This window comes from Lasioglossum baleicum, chromosome 16 (genome assembly GCF_051020765.1).
Source record: "Lasioglossum baleicum chromosome 16, iyLasBale1, whole genome shotgun sequence".
NCBI lineage: Eukaryota > Metazoa > Arthropoda > Insecta > Hymenoptera > Halictidae > Lasioglossum > Lasioglossum baleicum.
Window position 1 is genome coordinate 9538485 of NC_134944.1, and position 16760 is coordinate 9555244.

General features: G+C 42.3%; 2 protein-coding genes across 11 annotated transcripts in view; one reads left to right on the forward strand and one right to left on the reverse strand.

Annotated features, from left to right (window-relative positions):
- The window catches only part of Fak (protein tyrosine kinase 2 Fak), a 75413-nt gene extending 61288 nt beyond the window's left edge, over positions 1 to 14125 (forward strand). For 9 of the 10 annotated variants that reach the window (XM_076440697.1, XM_076440699.1, XM_076440694.1 and 6 more), the window contains 15 exons: positions 1257 to 1292; positions 1417 to 1548; positions 2016 to 2198; positions 2803 to 3019; positions 3125 to 3315; positions 3540 to 3744; positions 3808 to 3887; positions 4004 to 5952; positions 7839 to 7982; positions 9154 to 9303; positions 9378 to 9477; positions 9555 to 9786; positions 10305 to 10599; positions 10675 to 11014; positions 12043 to 14125. In XM_076440697.1, the coding sequence (XP_076296812.1) occupies positions 1257 to 1292; positions 1417 to 1548; positions 2016 to 2198; positions 2803 to 3019; positions 3125 to 3315; positions 3540 to 3744; positions 3808 to 3887; positions 4004 to 5952; positions 7839 to 7982; positions 9154 to 9303; positions 9378 to 9477; positions 9555 to 9786; positions 10305 to 10599; positions 10675 to 10992 (4232 nt within the window). In that variant the 3' untranslated portion in view covers positions 10993 to 11014; positions 12043 to 14125. The remainder of the gene's footprint in view (positions 1 to 1256; positions 1293 to 1416; positions 1549 to 2015; positions 2199 to 2802; positions 3020 to 3124; positions 3316 to 3539; positions 3745 to 3807; positions 3888 to 4003; positions 5953 to 7838; positions 7983 to 9153; positions 9304 to 9377; positions 9478 to 9554; positions 9787 to 10304; positions 10600 to 10674; positions 11015 to 12042) is intronic. The other variant, XM_076440692.1, reaches the window with a different exon arrangement.
- On the reverse strand, positions 13700 to 16715 carry LOC143217027 (sister chromatid cohesion protein DCC1). The gene is made up of 8 exons (XM_076440712.1): positions 16575 to 16715; positions 16134 to 16310; positions 15882 to 16083; positions 15622 to 15814; positions 14967 to 15183; positions 14779 to 14888; positions 14520 to 14703; positions 13700 to 14242 (listed from the first exon to the last, which is right to left on the reverse strand). Exons 1-8 carry the CDS (start codon positions 16598 to 16600, stop codon positions 14137 to 14139), a joined length of 1215 nt encoding a protein of 404 aa, XP_076296827.1. The 5' UTR covers positions 16601 to 16715; the 3' UTR covers positions 13700 to 14136.
- Between the last annotated feature and the right edge of the window lie 45 nt (positions 16716 to 16760).

Genomic DNA, 16760 nt, shown 5'->3' on the forward strand with positions numbered 1-16760 from the left:
GGCACAAGCTGACGGCAGAATGAAGACAGCACGGTCCTTCGTTTAAGAGGGCAGCTCGGTCCTTCGTTTAAGTGGGCAGCACGGTCGCACTAATAATGTGGCGGACGTCGGATAATATCCTTTTTGTTGTTAACCTAAATGTATAGATTATTTAAAACCTTTCTATATTTAACATGTTTGCACAAATTCTCATTATAGGACTATAAATTAATATATTAGCGAGTAAAAAATATACATTCAGAGAAACTTTGTAATATATTTTAGAGGAACATTAACAAATCGTTAGAAGAAATACAGTAAATGCGTACGCGAGGGTACCGGGTTGACTACACAAAGGATATATGCTTGACTCCAAATAGGAAGGTACTTACTAGCCGACGAATTTAAGACTCTACTGCGCATATAACTCTAACGGAACTCGTTCATTGGCTAATGCCCTACTCGTACTCCACTAACCACGCGACCATTGAAACAATACCGTGTGTTCGTAGTATTTAGAGAAATATTGAGCAATAATATGCAATATAGTTTAATTAAAAGAAAGCGGAAAGGTATTACAAGAATCGCTATTTACATACGTCGATCCACCACAGGTAATTAGGTTACATTGACGTACACACGTCAAACCGGTTTGAGAGGTTAATACAATTACGATTTTTTTGTCACCTGGTATATGAATATTCGTGACGTATAGGTGATCTAGAGACTGTTTAACAAGGCTGACGCGCAAAACAAGTGCCTTCTTATTTGGAGTCAAGTATTATACATGATCGACATCCGCCATATTAGTGCGACCGTGCTGCCCTCTTAAACGAAGGACATAACCTAGACCGGGCCAGCATAAAGCGATACTTCTGCGTCCGAATAAGTATCGCTTTATGCTGGTAGGGTTTGCTGTCCAAAATCGAGCAGATACATAAAAAACAATTAATTAATTAATTCCAGTAAATAGGACCGAAACTTCCGTAACATTTCTTTTGCTTTTCAACAGAATCGTTCAGAAAAATTTGAGGATACAGAGAAAGGGTTGACAATAATGCAAAATAAATTACAGAATGCCTTGGAATTAATAAAGTCGTTTCAAGTCGTCGCTAAATATCCGGTAACTGGTACCTTTACCCTAGGTGTATCGTATACACACGGACTAATAAGACGTACTGACGAATCACCGAGTATCTCGCACGAACACCGTCCCCTTTTTTGCATCGACGAACGATAGGTACTACTCTAAGTTTCTAATCGTTTATACTTGCAAGCTGCATCGTGGAAAAACTATCCCTGTCCATGCAAAGGTTTGTAGTTTCCGTATGATCCTGTAGACTCGACGTGTCTGGTCGTCTAGATCATAGACATGCTGCACGAGCCCCTAGCGCGGCTCGATCGACCGTTATTAACATCCCTGCTTTCTCGGTTCAGATGCCCATCCGCCGAAGTACAGGCAAGACGGGTCCAACAGTCCGGAGAAGAACGTCAGCAAGACAGGGACCATTCTATCGGAGGACTACGCGGAGATCGTCGACGAGGAGGGCGACTACTCGACGCCAGCCAGTGAGAATCGGAAATCGTTTTGTATTAGATCAGTGGTCGGGGCGAATTCGTTGGTAGACTGCGGATTTTTATGCATTTATAGAAAAATTAAGTGGATGGAAATCAAAATTGTTGGAAGCTCCTCTATTAAAATCATTAAGGAAAGAAATAACATCCAATTTGGTTTCTATCTCTTGCAATCGATGCAGGCAATTTTTATTTTGCACAAAGATCCGCAGTGTGTTGATAAAAATAGAGTAGAAGTTGCTCTTTATTTGAATTTAGATATAACACACTGACCGATTGAAAATTGTATTAGAGAATACTACTAAATCCAAATAAAAATCATTAATTTTAAACATGTAATTCGTGGAAGAGCCACACTCAAGTAGCCAAAAAGCCGCATGTGGCTCGCGAGCCGCAGTTTTCCGACCACTGTATTGAACACAGATTTGGACAGATCTTTCGATCGACAATCCTCGTTTCAGCCCGAGACTACGAGATAGTCAGGAATCAAGTGGAACTGGGCGAGATCATAGGGAACGGTCAGTTCGGCAATGTACATAAGGGTTCGTACAAAGGGAGGGACAATCAGGTGATAGCCGTCGCGGTGAAGACGTGCAAGGTGGACGCGGACCTCGCCACGTCCGAGAAGTTCCTCGAGGAAGCCTGTAAGAATATCTTTTTGCTACAACCGTCCAGGAAACAGTCTGTCCACCTCCCGCCTGTCTAACACTAAACCTACCGAGGTCTAAAAATGGCTGGCACGTGTTGCCTTATAAAAACGACATTGTAGAACTTATATATTCGATACTGCATGAGTTCGTGCCCGATTTTCATAGATGTCAAACTGTACAGCACGCGGCGGAGTGTAAATTAATAAAATTATATAATCACCATTCTTTTCTAATTGTAGAAAAAAATGGTGACTACATAATTGATTAGTAAAGCTGTATTCTTTAAAATTGAACCATTGAATGTGCTTTTTAAATCGGGCACGAACTTATGCAATCGTCTGATAGATTTTCTGTGATTTTTCTTATATGTGCTTGGATAGAAAAATGTGTATAATCATTTCTAGTGAAAGTATCTATGACATTCGGGTCTCCAAATAATGTAAATTTTCTGATTCCCGATCCGAAGATTTCGGGTACCCGCCCACCTCTAATAATTTCAATAATTGTAAAATAAAAAACCAGAAACCCGTCGCTTGACCTCGGTGGTTGGTTTAGTGGTAATCGACGAGTATCGATGGTGTGTGCGTGTGTGTTGCAGACATCATGCAACAGTTTGAGCATCCTCATATCATACGATTGATCGGGGTCTGTTCGGAAGCGCCGATCTGGCTGGTGATGGAGCTCGCCAGGCTAGGAGAGATGCGAGCTTATCTCCAGTCGAACAAGCAGCGTCTGGACCTAGCCACGCTTCTGCTTTATACCTTTCAACTGAGCACTGCCTTATCGTACCTCGAGAGCAAGAAGTTTGTGCACAGGTACCGTTTCCCCAATCCCACCCCAATGATAATTGCGTCATTACAATAATAATATTGATATTGAGAGATTACAATAATAATATTATTATTATTCGCGTTTTGCAGAGACATCGCCGCGAGAAATGTCCTAGTCTCGACGCACAATTGCGTGAAGCTGGCGGATTTCGGACTGAGCAGGTGGGTCGAGGACCAGAGCTACTACACCGCGAGCAGGTGTAAGCTGCCGATCAAATGGATGGCGCCGGAGAGCATCAATTTCCGAAGATTCACCACCTCCTCGGACGTCTGGATGTTCGGTCGGTTTCGTTGCTAATATTCGGTCACAGCAGGCTGTACGGTCTCGTACCGTGGTGAGACGACAAGAAGGTCCCTGGCAGGAATGCGGCGACGTAGGCAAGAAGGAGCGCGCCTTCTATTGGCCGAAGCGATGACCCCTCTTGCCTCTGTGCCGTCCCGGGGCTCATCTTGTCATCTCACCACGATAAGTTTTCTTGGATAACGTCCAATCCTGTCGTTCCAGGCGTGTGCATGTGGGAGATCCTGATGCTCGGAGTGAAGCCGTTCCAGGGCGTGAAGAACCACGACGTGATCCATAAGCTGGAGAACGGGGAGAGACTAGCCTTGCCGAACCACTGCCCCCCGCGTTTATACTCTCTGATGTCGCAGTGCTGGAGCTACGAGCCTAGCAAGCGGCCAACGTTCAGGGAGATCAGAGAAACTTTACAGTAAGTGTTATCGAGGATCGCCCGGTTGGTACGCGTGGAACCTGAAATTCTCTCGCGTTTCAGCGAGATTCTGTTGGAAGAGAAACATCAGCAGCAGGAGACGATGAAGCGTGAGAACAGGAGGGTGCAAGCCATGTCCTGGGGTACGTAGAGGACCCGTAGCAATGCTTTGTAGACCGTAGAATATCGAGACACCCTGTACACGCAACGAAAGAGGCACCTCGAGGTCACATCGGAGATAATCTGTGTGGTGATTTAGGTGCAGACGATGTACCGCCGCCGAAACCATCGAGGCAACCGCAAAACACGTCGGATCAATCTCAGCTGACCGCCGCGGCCCCGGTCTCCACCTATATCGTGGCGCAAAGCCCCGAGGTTCTCGCGCAGCTGCTCAAGGATAATCACGCCAGGGGGGTATGTCCCTCCGTGTACACAACGCCCGCTTCACCCTTCAACACCCTCGCGGTCCAGTTCCAAGACGAGGACCAAGTCCTGACCACCGCGGTGGTCTCGGACCTGCCGTTTTTCGATCCGGCCGTCTCGGAACCGTCCGCTTCCCACGACACCACCCAATCGGCCGACTCCACCCTCTCCGACACCACAAATCTCGACTCCCTGGAGTCCTCGGACGCCGCTCCCCTCATGTCCAGCCTGCAAATTTCAGAGACGTCACAAGCCCAATCACCCGCTGCGAACAGAAAGCAGCACCACCAGCAAAAGGTTAAAGAGATGCAAAATTTGTACGCGGTCAGCTCGAAAGTGGTCGGTAGCATCACCGGGGACCTATATTCGCCCGTGCAAAAGTTCACCGCGTCGAACGCAGCGCCGCCGGTGACCACCACCGCGCCGGCGGTGGCGTCTAGCTGCGGCGAGATATACGGCCCGGTAGCCAATTTCACCCAAAGCTCTGCCATCGTTGGCAATCTGAGCCAGAGTCCGAGCGTGGGCGGTAATTTCGGCGAGAATCCCGGTAACTTCGGGCCTGGTAGCTTGAACAGCGCGGTAGGGCCCGGCAATCCGACACAATCGGCGAATTTCGGTCAGTTCCCCGGTGCCGGCGGTGCGGCTCAACCCGCGAACATGTTCGTCGTAGCGCAGAGCAATTCCGTGCAAAATCCATCGGTAGCAGTGGGCGCGTATCCTCGCGTTAGCTCTTCGTCGAACGACGCCATTCCCACGTCCACCGGCGAGTGTCTCTACGGACCAGTTCTCAAGTTCCGGGCGCAGAACGCGCAGAGTCAAACCGTGACCGAGTTGAAGCCGATGAACGCCTCGCTGGCCACCTGTGTCCAAGCGGCGAGAACCAATTTGCCAGTGACGCCGTCATCGTCGTCGTCACAGTCGCAGAATCTGCAGTCTCAGCCGATGATGATGCAGTCGCAGAATCTGCAACCTCAGCCTATGATGATGCACTCGCAAAATTACCAGCACCATCAGCAACAGCAAATTTATTCGAACATCGGCCAGCAAGCGATGATGGGAGCGCAGCCGGTCTACTTGTCTCAATCGCAACACGTGCAGAATCTTCAGAGACAGGGCAACCAACAACCGGTTTCTTATATCCCCACGCAACAGCAGGCCGCTCAGCATAGCCAAGGGGGGCAAGGAGGCCAGGGAGGTGGAGCCAATCCGATTTACACGGCACACGCGACTTCCGTCACGGTCGTCCAAGCTCACAAGGTTCTCCAGGGAGCCGCGTCGTACCCGCAACAAATCCAGCAACCCGGGATGATACAATGTCACATGGCCAGCTCTCAAGCATGCGCTCAAGAAGGCGTGACACAGCAATTGTCGTACGGTGCCGTTGCGCAAAGTCATCCGGTTCAGGCGCAGTTCGCTGTGGCAGGTGTCGCGACGGGTCAGCCTGCTGCCAGCCAACAAATCGTTCATCCGAGCACCTCGAGCTACGTCGTCGGCCAACAATCCTCCGCCACGTCCCAGTGCAACGTTAGCAATCTAGTAACGAGCACAGCGAACCTGGCGTACTTGCCGCAACCGGTGCTCTGTCAGCCGACGATCGTTAAGACCGTCGGGCTCCAGCTAGCCACCGGAGTCGCAAAGATCACCACGTTCGTCGCGCAAAAGCCGGACGAACAGCTGACTAGCTCCACCGATGGTACACTCTCCGGATCTCTGATATCCTCCGCTGTCAGCGACAGCACCATGTCGTCGAGCAGCTCGATGACAGAGGAGGCACACCAAGACCAGGTTTGGCTAAGCCTCCTAGGAATGAACGATCGCATCCCCTATTCTGCAACAGCATATCGTTTATGCATATTTATAATAGCTCTTGTTCACGTGTACAACAGGCTAAGGCGGGACAGGTTGCCCTTCCCATCCTATCCTGCCTTTTTTCGTTTTTAACCCTTTTACTACAATGGATGAGATATCTTCACGATGTCGAACATCTCGTCCACGGTAGCGAAAGGGTTAACGTGAGGGAAATCTGCCTTATGGCTATCCTGCCTCCTCGCTGGAGAGGGAGAAGGATTATGTTGGGCTCCACCTTAAGGGGGTAAACTCGTTTCTAGGATTACAAGACTAGTCTAAAGCATAAAGCCGCGCATGTAGCCATTTTTATAAAGCTGCGACAACTAAACGCTGCCGAATAATGCAAATTGCGCCTTGTAAACGTAAAAATAGGATTTTTGAAGGCGACTGCGGCCTGGATTGATCTTTTATTGGCGCTTTTGACTACTGGGTCATTCCATGTCAAAACGATCACTTTTTGCAGGCACCATCGTCGATTTTGTTCTAAATGAAATATGTTGTAGTCCATGTGAAATTAGGGGGGGGGGTTTAAGTCATCGTTTTGCCGGTTTCGAATTTTTCTAGAAATGGCAGGCCTTCAAAGTTTTCAATTTTTACCCATTTCGACAAAAACGTGCCTCACTTACGAATTTTTATCTCGGGAACTATTTTTCCGATTGAGCCACATTTTTTTGTTTTATTCGGAAAGGATTGGGCTAATTTAATCGGACAAATAGTTTCTAAGATCAAAATTCGTAAGTGAGGCACGTTTTCGTCGAGATGGGCAAAAATTGAAAACTTTGAAGGCCTGCCATATCTAAAAAAATTCGAAACCGGCAAAATGATGACTTAAACCTCCCCCCCCCCTGATTTCACATGGACTACAACATATTTTATTTAGAATAAAATCGACGATGGTGCCGGCAAAAAGTGATCGATTTGGCATGGAATGACCCTACTGGAAAACCCCATCTTTGTAGTTATGAGAAGGCGCGTCCTGCATCCTTGCAATCCTGGAAAAAAGCTGTCTACCCCCTTAAGGGGTGTACCAACTAAACCCTCATAGTCGTCCCTAAACTTAACTGCGTGGTGGACCCAGGAACTCCAATCTTCTGTCTTCTGACAAGGAACCACAGCACGACAACAGTGTTTCCCCCCTCCCTGGGTCACTCGATCCTGCCATGACCTGTGCGCACTCGAACTCGGTGTCTAGTACATCCGGTGGCGCAAGCCGTAGAACAATATCGGATAAAACTCTCGATGTGTCAACTTGTATTTTTCTCGCGTCGAATCTCCATCTTGTTCTACCGATTACAAGACACCCAGTATGTTTCTTTTTTTTTTTTGCTGCACAATCGTACACAAGTGTACATAGAAACCGGGCGCAAAAACATGCTTTTTGGTTGATGCAGACGCGTTCACACTCGTTCCGAGCTCACAGAACACTGTTTTACGATGGGCCACTCTACTTCCGTTCACGCAAAAGCCTAGACATAGGACGGTCCGATCGTTGTTGTTGTTGTTATTATTATTTTGATTATTGTCACGATTATTATGCAGTTTTTCGTAGGCTAATCCTTGTTGTTCTCTTTTTTTCATTTTGTTTGCATGACGAATGGATATGATAACGCAATATAACGTGGACGTTGTAACAATTTGAGCTGCATGCGCGACCAGTATGACTGCACTGCTCTCGTTCTGAGATGGTTTTTACCTTGCATCGAGAATTATGCATCTCTTTAATTTTACTGTGTACATATGTATGTTCATCGATACCTACGTAAGAACGAACGGACTCGTACAGTCGACGATGGATCATTGTGACAGGATTCTTTTATTTTCAGAGAGCCGTACAGTCGCAGTTCTTCGACAACGTCGCGGAGTATTTCGGCAGCGGCGTCGAAGACGAACAAAAGTTGTTGGAGCAGCGATTGTTGGAACAGCAACGCCAGTCGGAAGAGGATAGTCGCTGGTTGGCCAGAGAAGAGGTAAGCAGCGGCCTTCTCCGTAAAAAGTAAAATGTAAAACGTAAAGGAATAAGGTTTGTCTAAATCAAGGATTTAGTTCAGGGGTGGCCAATCTTTTACATACCATGCGTAAAACTTTTTCACATACGAGTTCAGGTGCGCCATACAACTCGAGCACTTTTTCTAGCTTCTTACGTTCTTTGTTGCGGTTGGAAAATAGGAATAGGGGAAGGATCTGCTTCGGTTAGGGGAGGAAAAGGGATAACTCAATCGCGCAAGTAAATTAATTAACTTACGCCGGTTGAAGTTCATTGGAGTACTAATCTACAATAGTGAGAAATGATCTTTTGGACGATAGGGCGATCTCTGTCTTGAACACCGCAGTTCCCATCGTATAATTGTAAACTGTCAAAACATTGCGACGAATTGATGAGTAAGAAGGCTGAATAAATTCAACTGAAAGCTCTCAGATGTTGAAAATATGAAGATGGATTCAGTTATGGCGCCTACTTCAAAAGAATAAGTATAGGCGCAAGGATTCAATGCACCACTTGTAATCATCCAATGCGGCACAGGTTGGCCACCCCTGATTTAGTTCTTCAATCTAATATACAGTGTGTCCCACGAACTCTGTCCACTTGAATTGTATCTTGGTTATTTCAAACAATACGAGACAATGTTACGTATAGAAATTGTAGTGTTTAAGCAACTACAAAATATTGTATAAATGGTATTCTTGCGAGTGGAGGCGTACAGAAGATATAGAAGTCACCTTTGTTTTTTTGTATATTGAGAATGCTAAATGTTTGGAATGTTTTATTATATATTTTGATAGCAAAATGGATATAATATTGAGTAATTTAGATTCAGAATTTTTGTAACCCGTATTGAAAATAGTTATGCAGTAACAACTATGTCTCTGACCATGTCGGACCATTTGATAGGGCTCCCAAAAAGAACCCTCTGACAAGTTCCAAGCCGGAATTATGCTCTATATCTTCTGTTCTGCTGAACAAAAAATTACGAAAAAATTCATGAACATTCTACCTAATAGCACACATAACAGTGAATTATTTTAGAATTTTTGGTTGCAAAATCGATTTTAAACAAAATTCGGAAGCATAAAATTATGTTGGTTGTGTCTCATCGTGATTAATAATGAGTATTGTTTGCAATTTGAATTCTGTTTTAGAAACGATTATCCATCGCGACGAGCGGAGATGAAAGCGCCAGTCCTCCGGTTCCTCGCTCGGTCACCCAGTCGCCTAATCACGATCAACACAGCGCCAACACTGGTTCGCTCGGCTCCGATAAGGGTTCGGAGAAAGTGATCGTCCTAAAGGTAGTACCATTCTTTACAAATCGCTAGCTCGGTCCGTCAACGACCAAAAAATTCTAATACCGTCTTGATCGTAGAAAATGGAACCTACGCCAACGGCGGACTTGGATCGAACCAACGACAAAGTGTACGACTGCACCACCAGCGTCGTTCGCGCCGTCATGTCTCTCTCTCAAGGTATACCAGCGAATCTCTCAACTTTGACGATTGTTTAACAATTTCTAGAGGTTACGTTGAGTCGAATGTGATTGTAGGCGTGCAGCAAAGCAAGGCGGAACAGTATCTAGAATTGGTTTGCAAGGTCGGTACCGAATTGAGAGCACTCCTCTCATCCGTGGACGCTTTGATGAACATATTACCGATTTCCACTCACCGAGAAGTGGAAATGGCGCACAAAGTACTCAGCAAGAACATGTCCGAGTTGGTGCTTGCTATGAGACGGGCTCAGCAGTACAGTGCCACCACTCTGGACGCGGACTCTAGAAAGTAAATAGCCGATTTCCGAGCGTGATACGATATGTCTGTGATTGTAAGGAAAAACGCCGCGTGTCACAATTTCAACAAATTTCAGTTTGTGCATTCATTGAGCGTCAGAGTATAGGATTTACCGAAAAGAAAGTCATGAAAACGAAATCAAAAGGCTCACAAAATAACGCAATTTAACATGTATTGTTTTGTAAAAATTACAAGACAGAATTTATTTAGATTCTTCACAATTTTTATAATAATACGTGCTCGAGAGAATAAAGAAATGTACTGAATAATTTCTAATGGAAGCATCTGTATAATTTCAATAATTACAAAATAAAGAATGTGACAGCGGTCATTTGGCCGATCGTGGGTATGGTTAGTGTTAACTGACGTTTTATGTCAAAGAATTAAGGATCAAATCTTTAAACAGCAATATTTCGAAAGTGAATGTATGTGACATGCGGCGCACAGATATGATACGATAGGATAGGGTAGGGTAAGAACAAGATTAACGGAACTTCCGTCCATTTTAGAGACATGCTCTCGGCTGCTCATATCTTGGCGATGAACGCTAAGAACCTGCTGGACGTGATCGACTCGATACGCATACGCTACCCCTACGTGAACAACCAGATTTGCGATAAGCAAAACGATATCGGCGCTCCGCAGGAGTCTACGGCCGAGGTTCGTATCCGTTCGAGTCAGTCCGGGGAACAATTTTTGAGGAGAAGCCAGTCGACCGAACGGCAAGGCACGACAACGTTCAGACAGAGCCAAAGCGGTGATCTCCTGCACAGGATGGGTCAGTCGGTAGACCGGTCTTTGCAGGTAAAGATAGTTGAATCCGGATCCAGGTGATCGATCGTGGAACGATCGTAATCGTTGAAACTTTATTTGATACAGGGTAGTCAGACCGATGTTAGTACCGGCTCGAGTTTAGAGAGAAGGCACCACATCGTCACCAACAGTCTTGAACGTAATTCGACGACCCGACGACAAATGGCGACGAATAGCTTAGAGAGGAAAAGACCATCGTTATCTTGTAATATCAGCCCTATGAATAATTCCGTGAATCTGCCGCCGATGGTACCGGTTACCTGTAATTTAGTCCAAACGGTAGGACCCGTGATTCATCCCAGTCAAACCATCTCGACAGGCATTAGTCAGCAGTTTTCACCGAACAACAAAACGGTGAACGAGACCGCGACAAGTGATAGCTAACAACGAGGTGCCTTGCATTAAGGTAACACAAATATATTGATTCGTCCACCCGGGGCCGGCGCTATGTTTCGCGGGCTCCTGTGCAAAATATTGAAGCGGGGCCTTCGCTATATTTTGCGGGCTCCTGTGCAAAATATTGAAGCGGGGCCTACGCTATATTTTGCGGGCTCCTGTGCAAAATATTGAAGCGGGGCCTTCTCTCGTATGAAAGATATGTACAGTAATGTCCCATTCTAAGTCCGGCGGAGGAGACCGCTCTATGTGTCACTTCGCCTACCCATTTCACTGGGGGGCATACCCCGCGAGGAGCCATGAAGCTCGAGCTGCCTCGGTCGCCGAGCAATTACAAAACTTCTTTATTTTCCATTATTTTTTTGTGAGACTTTCACCGATTAATTTTTGGCATTTTTCTGATTAAAATCACAATAAACACGATATAATTTCAACTGTTAATGGTTTAATTGACGGTATGGAGTAATTTTAGGACATAGAAAAGAATAGCAAGTGAAAAAGAAAGAGAAACAGCGACCGCGTCGGTCGGCAAAAATTCAAAACTTATTGTATTATTTAAAATAACAATGCGATGCTACCTTTTTTATTTTCAATTTTCTTCTTATACAACCTTTCTCAAGGTATTTGCCACATTTTTCTAATTAAAATGAATCGTAAAAACATCCAACGAGCTGTAGCTCCGTTAATTTGCAAAATTTTAGTCTAATTCCTTGAGAACATATCTTCTTTATTATTGTATCAGATAAATTATAAATTGTGCTTCACATGTACAGTAAATATTGGTCAAATTGTATCTCGTTTGGTGTCATTTTAATCAGAAAAATGTCACAAATATATTGGTAAAATTTCGTTAAAAATAAGTGAAAAATAAAGAAGTTTCTTTTCTAGTCCTATGTCACAACAGAGAACCGAGAATTGACTTAGAATGAGACATTACTGTGCTTAGAAAAATTACTCATCACGCCGACCCTGCGACGACTAAGAGTTTTCCGTAATCCCTTCCTCTCTCCCGACTTATCGATGGTGTTCGTGTTTCAGGAGAACTTCGTGGAAATACATATTAGGTTCGTATGTACATACGTAAACGACATCGTACAAGTTACCCCCGTCTACATCTCGCGCATAACTCGGCAGCAGGAGATTTAGTATTTGTGCTTTACAGCCTCTTTTTAACATTTACCTAAACAACAGACCTTTGTCTAAACGTACTTATAGATAGGACAGTATTCGTTAGACGTAGCAGTAGAAAAAGTATCATTAAAAGTAAGTCACAGCTAATAAGGAAATCACTCCAAAGCTTTAGAATTATTGTTAATTTGTTATTGTATAACAACCAAGTATATAGGGTGAAGCAAGAGGTACTCTCGACCTATAGACCATCGATCATCGTAAAATCCCATGCCAACGCGACAGACAATGCTTTCTCTCGGTCCACACAGATTAACAGAAATTTATAAATTATAGGAATGTTTACCGTTGAAACGTTATCGTGTATGTAACCCATCATCTCATAGAGTGGCTTGTTGCATCACCCTGTAGATAGTTGAATAATTCTATACATATATATATATTTTTTCTTTATTTATAAAAAAAATATATATATATTTAAACAACTAGTTCAAACGGTAATAAACTCGCGAAACAAATTTTAATTTCGTGTAAGACGGAAGATCTTACAAGCGTTGTTTTACAAATTCATAATTTAATAGTCTATTTCCTACTACGGGGAGTGATTATACATTGTAAAAAAAAAAAAAGAATGGGACTGAGTGTTATTTCTATTAGGTAATTATTTAGCGATTCATACCGATTTGCGAAATTTATACAGAATGTTTTATAAAAGAAAAAAGAAAAGCGAATCATTCTTCAACGGCAAGTCAGTTCCTACGAGATATTTATAGAAAATTTCATCCTTATGCGTAAAAATCGTATCGACGGTTTATCAACGCGATGCGCCTATGTGTGCGATGCATTTACGAATCTATTCGATATTCCATAGATGTAAAGTATTCCATTTTTTATAGAATTTGTTATTCCACTCGATCCTCGGAAGAAAATTTACTTTTACTCGAAATGAGATTCTGCAACTACGTTTTTCTTTTTTTATCAATACTCTTTTTTTTTTACACACCGATTGTTAAAACTGCACTTTCGTATGCTGCATCATCCTACGACAATGAAGATTCTAAATAGTAATGTGCCAAGGCGTGTGTGCTTGTGTACTAATATTTATTAATCATTTTATCGAGTATTTATACACTTACGAGAAGTACGACGTTCGATGTTGTTACAGGATCGCAAGCACAGGACACTATTTTTTTTCTTCAATTGAGAAACACGACACGCTAACGGGAATCATTTAATCACATTTAATAGCGTTGTCTTTCTTGTTTTGACGTGATTTATTCTTCGTGCTATACATATAATTACAACATTACAAAATTCAGTTCTGTTTGACAAAAATCTGCATTCACGCGTTCACGTAGATTCGCGCACTCTACAGTACAATATAACTTTGATTCGATTCTTTTCGATTACATGTAATTATCGCAACTGTGTCGCATATCGTGACATGCGACGATGTAAATTAACCAAATTCGCTGTTCGTGAAATGTGAAATTCTATGAAACTGCATATCTTCGGTATATATAAATTCAATTAACTCATCCTATTATCGAATGATCGGTGATTCGAGTTTTCGTGGATTTATTCGACCTACTTGTACCAAATGAATCGACTCAACTATGGAAGACTATTAAAACGCTTTTTCATTTTAGCTTCGCGACTAAAGTTCTGCAATCATGTCACACACGAGATACAAATTTTATAATCGACGACGACAAAACGATAAACGTACGAGCCATTTGTAATTGTTCATGCAGGTAGTTTGTTCTTCGAACTACAATCTCGCAATCCTTTGTAAAGGATGCAAATATTGGAGCGACGGCAGTCTCTATACGACGATCGATCATGCTACTGTTATCGGCCAGACGACGAATGATAAAAGTAAGCACAGTGCGTAATAATATTTCAAAGACATTTATAAAATTGTGTAAATGTAACTATGTATCATGATCACGAGCGAAATAAACAGCGCGAATGATTTCAGTATCATGAACAATTTTCAATCGACTATTTACCGTGCTTCGAGCTGTAATATTTCACGCCTTTTACCATCGAGCATCTAGCATGCTTGGTCAGTAGAGCATTAGCGTTCATTTTATCCGTTGTGAAGATCCTGGAAAGCAAAATGAACTTTTGCAACAAAAAAGGAAGGAGAAACTTCTTTAAGTTCTGCGCTCCAAATTCGCCCACTTGCAAGTCAAATTCAATCTTATACAAATCAATTTCACCTTCGTTGTAGCCATATTTTCTGATTAATAGATTTAAAGAATGGAAGTACATATATATAATTTAATCTAAATAAATAAATAATTCATTTTAAATGTTCTTTAAAAGGGTGAACTTGGAGTGCAAAACCTATATTCTATCGTAGTCAATTTTTCTCTACTTACAGCACGTAAGGTGCTATTTCCTGCATCGTCCATTTATCTTTCGCTTTAAAAAGTTCATTGAACCTTTCATTGATGTTCTTTGATAAATCTGCTTCTGGGAATGACACTACTTCTTTTGTCAATGTTGAACCGTTCCATGTAACTAGAGCTACACCGCTCAAATATTCCTCTTTCGGTTCCATTTCTGTGTAAACGAGAAACGAAATGCAATAAGCCTACGCTGTGTCTACAATTTCGATCCTAACGAATCTTCGCTTACTTTCCGGAGTACCGATATTCCACGACTCCATAAATTGCTTGTGCTCTGTAACCGCTGAAGCAGCCAGAAGAACCTGCGCTAAACATTTACAGCATTTTTCTTCTATGTACCTGTAACATTGCATTTTGTAAGAATACCAGAAATTAGCAGCGCGCTAACAATTGTTGTTCCAACGAAAAACTCAATACCTGTGCAGAGGTGTTCCATCCTGCTTCGATTTACTACTCGCCTCTGCATACTTGGCAAACAAAACATCGAATACTGACTCTGGAATAAATTCCTTCAAGGTCTCGTATGTAACTTCTTTATCTACTTGGTCCAGTTCCCAACTATTTTCATCGAAGAGATCCAACATTAAAGTTAAACTTCGTACTTCTGCTTCGAACGATATCAGGCGATAATAACCTTTGGATTGGAAAAGATATTGGGTCATTCTTCTGATTGATTTTGGACGGATTTTGTTCTGAATGAAATATGTTGTAGTCCATATGAAATGAAGGGAGGTTTAAGTCGTCATTTTGCCGGTTTAGAATTTGTTTAAAAATTACAGGCCTTCGAAGTTTGCAATTTTTGCCCATTTTGACGAAAACGGGCCTCGCTTACGAATTTTTATCTCGGGAACTGTTTATCCGATTGAGCTATATTTTTTTTTGTTTTATTCAGAAAGGATTGGGCTATTATAAAACAATTTTTTCAACCTCAATAATTAGCTCTATAATGTCGAAAAATATAAACAAATTCTTTTTTTAACATATTTCATTCAGAACAAAATCAAAAAATAATAGCTGTATATTTAACATAGTTAAAACTTCAAACTAAAGAAAGATCGATTTACTTGCTTACCATCGATGTTAACTATGAGATAATCGTTTAACGCTCTATTCAATTCATCTTCGCTGGCTTGCACTTCGCTTCTTAATTTCTCCCAATCGTACAGAAGTTCTTGAGACACTGCAGACTCATACTCCATTCCTTTGAAAGTGGTGGGCTCCAGTATGCTAAGCAATTTCTCCAATTTTGGTTTGCATTCCTTTACCTATATTGTTTTTCAAGCGTATAATCGATGAATCACAAACATTTATAATAGAATTAATGTCTTGTACTTCGTAATATGTATGAAAAACTCCTGAGATATTATAATCCTTTGTTACTCTATCATTTGTTGCTGGTACATTTGTCTGTTTGAACAAGTTTAAATTCGGTACTAGCAAACAAGAATTAGAAGTTTCTGCTTCCTTGATGTCGTACGTTCTACATTTTGTGCATATTACCACAGAGTCTTCTTTATTCCCCTGAAACGTTAAACTAAAATGTTATATATAGTAAGAAGTTATTAAATATAAATTATCGTATACCTGTCTCCTGCTTTGATAGTCTCCAGCAGGTGTTGATCCAGTTCCAACAACTTTGTGCGATTATTTATATTACTATCGGTCGCAGAATATAATATTTGTGTCAGATTTTGCAAATCTGACTCTTTGATCACAGCCAGCTCCAGGGTTTCGCGTATCTCGTCCATTGTTCGATCTTGTCTAACAAAATAACGACAAATACAAAGTATTTGATCTATTATCGTATCAGGTAAGTCCTATTACTAAATAAACTGCGGATAAACTAAATAAACTTTCCAAAATTGACGATGTAAATATATACAGAGTGACCGAAAATATCTCCGTTGTTTTTAAATAGTAATACAAGAAAATGTTTGGTTCAATAGGGTAATTATTGTTGATGGAGAAGTTTTTTTTCTCTAGAGCCTACTTTGCGATATTTCAAGGTGTACAATGAATACTTACCGATTATTTACTGTTAACGTTGACATCTTGTACACAGAACTTTCGATGTTGAACAGGTTAAAACGATCTTACCGATTATTATTGGCTCGGACGAGTTTAAAAGCCACCCACCGAACAACTAAATTAACCACAATTAACCATCAAAGTTAAAACAACTCGATTAAACAAATATGCACATGTGTCTTG

What these genes read in the sequence shown, in the direction of transcription:
- LOC143217027 (XM_076440712.1), bottom strand. Translation starts at nt 16,600, where the DNA reads ATGTCAACGTTAACAGTAAATAATCG. An exon ending in TCTCATAGTTAACATCGATG is followed by an intron (nt 15,184 to 15,621) that starts GTAAGCAAGTAA and finishes TCCAATCCAAAG; the next exon opens with GTTATTATCGCCTGATATCG. An exon ending in GAATATCGGTACTCCGGAAA is followed by an intron (nt 14,704 to 14,778) that starts GTAAGCGAAGAT and finishes TCGTTTACACAG; the next exon opens with AAATGGAACCGAAAGAGGAA.